Genomic DNA, 6,140 nt, shown 5'->3' with positions numbered 1-6,140 from the left:
GCAGTCCTAGAAACAGATACGTGGTCACAGATAACCTTCGCCATTGCTGGTATCCAGAGACATCACATCACTCAGACAGAGGCACATGCGGCCACAATCAAAACTCCACCCAGCTCTCTCAGAGAACTAACTTCTGAGGCTAGCTCTGGGCCCAGGGGCCCCATTTCACCCCAGGGCAGGGAGTTTGCTCACCGCCAGAAGGGAGCCATTGCTGGGCTCAAAGAGCAGCACAATGGCCTGGTGGGAGGGGACCGTGGAGGCGGTGCTGTGGCCCTCGTAGAAGGTGACCAACTTGGTGGTCAGGGCGTCCTCTGCAGCACTGTAGGCCGGCATGACCCCCAGGAAACTACAAGGAGAGAGGGAGTAGCTTCAACTCCTTCCTACCAATACTGGGGTGTCCTGTCAAGTCCCCATATACCTTCCTTTCTCTTTCCTCTGTCACTGCCCTACTGTCCTCCCTCCCCCCATTCCCCTGCCCTTCCTTTAGACAGTATGCAGAGTAGGTTCAAGAATCTGGCTCTGGATGAGAAAAACCATCCTAGTTCTGCCACTAACTAGCTATGTCACCTTGGGTAAGTCACTTAACCTCTCTGAGTCTCAATTGTCCCCATCAGTAAAACGACTGCATCAGAACCTACCTATTCTGGAGAATGTGTTGAATTAAACAAGATAAATCCCTGTAAAGCGTCCACTTGACGCAGTGGCTAGCGCAAATACTAGGTGGCAGCTGTAACCAACAATGATTAGGCAAGCCCTCTCTTCCTTTCTCCCGCCGCTTCCCTTCGCATGCCTCCCGTTGCATCTTTCCAGTTTCTCCAGCCCCTAGCCCCCGCCTTCCTCACTCACCCCCTGTGCTTGGCCACCGGCACCACGGTGCGCACCGGCTGCATGACCCCTCCGTCGGGGCCGCTGGAGAAGTTGGCCAGAGCCGCCTCGAGCGGCGGGATGAGGAGGCTGGAGCTGCGAAGGTGCTCCTGCACCTCGGCTGCGCTCAGGAACGCTGGCGCCCGGCTCATCTCGCCACCGACCTTCTAATTTCAGCTAGGGCACAGCGCTCCGAGTTGCCGGGGCTGCGCCCTATAAGAGCGCGCCGCGCCGCGGAGCCGCCTACTGGTCACCGCCCAGCTTCGGGGGCGGAGCAACGCTGGTCTCCGCCAACCGCGCCCCCCACCCCCGTCCCCCCCACCGGCCTCGGTAGGTAGAGCTGGGTCCCCCCTCCAGCTACGGATTCCCCAGAATCGCGGTGCAGGCGGTGGGTTGGGAGTTAGTATTCTTGGGTCCACTTTCACAATTCCTATAATTAGCTGTAGTCACGTTCCTTGCAAAGGGCTTAGGCGCCGCCACCCTCACTCTCCCCCCACCCCCAAGTCGTCCTCTTCGGGAAAGAGGAGGCGGAGGGCAAATGGTGGCGGGGGCTCGTTTTTTCTTAAATTATTACCTGCTGCTAGGAGATCTTAGATGAAAGGAGATAGTTATTTAAAAAATCATTTCGTTTCAGTTCTGTCCCTACCTGGAGTCCCTTATCCCAACCTCCCTCCTACTCCCACTCCCACCTCCAGATCCCAGACTATTGACTGCTTTAAGTGCACAATTTTCTTTGGGGCTAACTCAACTAACCTTCACCTTTTAAAAAGGGGGAAGTTCCCAGGACAAGATGTAATGGCCTCAGTCACACAAGGAGCCAAAATGCGTAAGAATGCATAAGACGACTTAGGTCTTTTCTTCGAGGAGCTTATTCTAGAGAGGAGGAAATAAGAGAGTATGTGCACAGGAAGGTAACCAACAAAGCAGGGCAGTAAATTCTAGCTGTCAAATCAGTGATAGGAAAAATAAATGTGTTTGATAATTCAAAGAAAAGAGATCATTTTGACGTTGATTGCTTAGATGAAGGTTTTATGAAGGATGGGGAATAAATCAAGCCCCCAAATAAAATTAATGCTAACAGCAACAACAATGATAACAGGGACAGGTTATTGATCTTTATTATGTACCAGGTACTGCACCATGCATTTTATGTTCATCATCTCACTGAATTATACAACAACCTCTATGGTAGGCTGGTGTTTTTAGCTGTGCTGTCCATTTGAGGCTCTGAGAGGTGAAGGGCTTTGTCCAAGGTCACCCAGCATATCAGCAGAGGAGTTGGGATCTGCCCTTGTAGTCAGTCTCCAGAACTCTATTCCTATTGGTTAACACTACATTGGCAGAAAGAGAGGAAGAGGGCCCTTCAGGCCAGGTGAAGCCTATAGGTGGAAGGAATGTTGTCTAATCCTTGGGAACAGTGTCTTGCCAGACAGAGTTGGGTTGGAACAAGGGTGTGTGTGTTGGGGTGGGAGCTAATGTCTGGGAGCACCAGAAGATGAAACTGGGAATTCTTCTTGGAATCAGGAGGCTAAGAAATGTGATTCTTTGAAAAAAAAAATACACTTCAAAAATTTGACTGTTTAAAAAGATGATTCTTGCACCAATGTATAGGATGAAACAGATGAGCGTAGTCTGGGAGACAGATCAGGTTGGGAGCTGTGTAGGGCATTTTTTAGGAAATAGTCACATTGCAATAAAAGTGCATAGGGAAGTGTCAAAATATTTACCAACGAAATAAATTGTATGTCATGTACTTAGCACAGGTCTTGGCACAATAAACTATATGTCATGTACTTAGCACAGGTCTGGGATTACAGAAACATTTATGGGCCATTATTTGTGTTGTTATTATTATGTCATATTTATTGGGTTTAAAAAATATAGAGGTATGGGATGCCTGGGTGGCTCAGTCTGTTAAGTGTCTGCCTTTGGCTCAGGTCATGATCTTGGGGCCCTGGGATCCAGCCCCGCATGGGGCTCCCTGCCCAGCGGGAAGCCTGCTTCTCCCTCTGCCTCTGCCCCTCCCCCTGCTTGTGCTCTCTCACTCTCTCAGATAAATAAAATCTTTTTTAAAAATATAGATGTATAAAGAAAGTAAGGAGTTTGGTCTGTTATTCTGCAGGGGAAAAGAAGGAAAACCAAACACTAACTAAAAGAGACATGAACTAGGAGAGCCAGATGTTTATTTGCTTCCATTGTTAATTAAATTCCTGAGCTTTGGTTAAGTAGAAAGATCCTGTATTTCTTTTTTTTTTTTTTAAAGATTATTTATTTATTTATTCATGAGAGACAGAGAGAGAGAGGCAGAGGGAGAAGCAGGCTCCCAAGGAGCAGAGAGCCCGATGCGGGACTCGATCCCAGGACCCTGGGATCATGACCTGAGCCGAAGGCAGACGCTTAACCATCTGAGCCACCCAGGTGCCCAAGATCCTGTATTTCTTTCTAGAAAATCCTGTAGGAATAAGACTAGTCTGCAAATCATCTCAAATCACCTTCCTTACAAAGCTTTGGGTATCATCACCCAGGTCCTAAGTAAAGTAGCACTGGGAAAATTGGTCATGATGGAATTAATTCTGTTGGGGCCAATGACACAGAGGAGTTACTGGTCCTGAAGCTCCAGAACCTCTTCTTTTTTTTTTTTTTTAAGGATTTTATTTATTTATTTGAGAGAGTGAGAGAGAAATTGAGAGCACACGAGCAGGGGCAGAGGGAGAGGGAGAAGCAGACTCCCTGCTGAGCAGGGAGCCCACCATGGGGCTTGATCTCAGGACCCTGGGATCACGACCTGAGCCAAAGGCAGATGCTTAATTAACTGAGCCACCCAGGTGACCCAACTTCCTGATATTTATAGGTGTAAAAGAATTTCAAGTCCTCAAGTCCTATTAGAGCTATATTCCTCTTGTGCTTAAATTCTACTTGGTTGTGTGTCTTAATAAAGTAATTTAAATAACTATTCGTATCCCTTGTTTCACAAATTAAGTGAAATTTGGCTATTTGTAACCCTTGAAAGTTTGGAGCTGGAAGAACTTTTGGAAAATATTTCCTGAGCCGAAGGCAGACACTTAACTGACTGAGCCACCCAGGCGCCCTTCCAGAACCTTTTCAAAATGAAAGTTATGCAATATCTCTGGCTGGGATCAGGAGTCGTATAACCTGGCAGGTAGAAGGTAATTTTTAGGTGACCACATATACCAGAAGTCCAACTGCCAGGTTCTGTAGAGGCTCTAATACCTCATGACATCTCTTTTATAATTTACTTAATATATTCTGTTAAAAATTATAATACCTTCTTTAGCTTTAGTAGAAGCAAAATTAAGATACAATTGGAGATTAATGTGCTGTTTTAATCATTTTTAATTTGCATTAAAATAAATGCATAACTATTTAAAAGACAGAGTTTGGGAATTACCTAAAATCATCTTCCTTACATGGCTTTGGGTAAGGTCACCCAGGTCCCTAGTAAAATTTTAGTTGCCAAACATGAAGTTCTGGTTTGACCACCTTTGGAAGAAGTCCTCCTAAAAGGGTGGGGCAGCCTTCTTCCTCCTCTGCAGATTGGTGGTAGGAGCAGTGGTTTTAGTGGGTTCTGAATTCCAGGTGACCAGCACAAGTCTGACGTCCAACTATAGAACATGATCCAGAATCTAGACTGGAAGCTGGTTTTGCAGGTATGGACTGAAAGTAGACCATCCAGTTGTACAACAAACACCCCCCTGCCCCAGATGTTCTAGAGGGAGAGGGGGTCACTGAAGTCAGGGATGTCATATCACTTGGCTGAGGCTGTGGGGGGTATAGCATGCTTTTGGGTGACATAGAAATAAACACCCTTTTATGCCTACTTTAGAAAGAGCTTTCATCTGGAATGGTTAAGAGTTTTATATACATTTTGGGATTTATGAAAGTGATTGCAACTGACCCTTGAACAACAGGGGGGTTAGGAGCACTAACATCCCCTCAAAAATCCACACATATATTTTGACTCCCAAAAACTTAACTACTGTTGACCAAGAAGCCTTACCGATAACATAAGCATAACATAAACATACCAATGAACACGTAATTTGTATTTGGTATTATATACTGTATTCTTAAAATAAGCTAGAGAAAAGAAAATGTTATTAAGAAAATCATAAGGAAGAGAAAATACATTTACAATACTGTACTGCATTTGTAAAAAAATCTGAAGTGGACCTGCATACTTCAAAGTGTATTGCTCAAGCGCCAACTATATAATGTTTTCCTAGTTTAACTCATTGATGTAATGCATTGTGACAGATGTCCTCATATCCCATTTTGTTTCTAAAGTTTTAATTGGCATTCTAATGCCTTTCTTGATGAAATCCCCACCAAATCACTCACAGGTACAGGATTAGGAGCTTCTTGATTAGTGATTCCCAAGAAAGGGCTCTGAGATCAGCTAGTGTGGATTTGGATGCTGGTTTTACCACTTGTGCATTCCGGATGTACAAGAGACTTCACCACCTTGACCCTGTTTCTTTAACTGTAAAATCAGATAATATTAATAATATTAGAACCAACCTCCCAGAATTGTGATGAGGCATAAATGAAATCATTTTGTTGTGTTTAGCAGGTTGGTGTATTATTAACAAGTATTACATTAGTATTATTAGGTGTCATTGATGTTTTTTTACTTTATTATTATTAAAATGATGAAAGTACTCTTAGTAATAATGACTTATTAGAAAGAATATTAATAAACTTATTACTAATGTAGGGGCCGGTAAACAGGTCACAGGTGTAACTCTCCCTTCCCTGTCCTCCCCTGAGGCTTTGTCCTGGGACAAGGCAAGCCTGCTTCTGGAATTATGGAAGTTCCCTGCTATCCGCTCCAACCGCCTGCCCCCCAGCCCTGCCCCTTGTACTTCTCTAGATTTTCTGCCACTACCATACTGAAGGTGACAGCAGGGCAGAGTGGTCACTAGGATGAGGAAAACACAGTGGCTAAGGTACTCACTTCCAGCGCCAAATTAAGGGACATATTCAGAACTCAAAATACACAGAACTGAAGATTTTTTTAAAAACTGTTTTGAATGATGCAATATTGAAAAAAAAACCACCAAAAAAAAAAATTCTATGATGAACAAAATATTAAAATTTTAAATAAAAACTGGGTCAGGATTCCTGATTTTTCCCTTTTGCTTTAGCCTCCCATGTAGCACCTCATGACATTTTTATATTTAATCTTTTTATTTGGAAATTAAAAATTAATTAAAATATTTATTTTGATACTGAGTTGGCGTCCCCTTAAATGTTGC

The 6,140-nt window shown here is 44.2% G+C and overlaps 1 protein-coding gene across 1 annotated transcript in view; it reads right to left on the bottom strand.

Moving 5' to 3' along the window:
* CRYM (crystallin mu) overlaps positions 1-1,016 on the bottom strand; it is a 16,499-nt gene extending 15,483 nt beyond the window's left edge. The window contains exons 1-2 of the mRNA XM_034988097.1: positions 847-1,016; positions 193-346 (exon numbers count right to left, since the gene is read on the bottom strand). Coding sequence (XP_034843988.1) covers positions 193-346; positions 847-1,016 — 324 coding nt within the window. The remainder of the gene's footprint in view (positions 1-192; positions 347-846) is intronic.
* Positions 1,017-6,140: the final 5,124 nt, after the last annotated feature.

The sequence above is a fragment of the Mirounga leonina genome, unplaced genomic scaffold (genome assembly GCF_011800145.1).
Source record: "Mirounga leonina isolate KUSES-001 unplaced genomic scaffold, KU_Mleo_1.0 Mir_448, whole genome shotgun sequence".
In the NCBI taxonomy this organism is placed as follows: domain Eukaryota; kingdom Metazoa; phylum Chordata; class Mammalia; order Carnivora; family Phocidae; genus Mirounga; species Mirounga leonina.
This window is presented reverse-complemented; position numbering and strand designations above follow the sequence as displayed.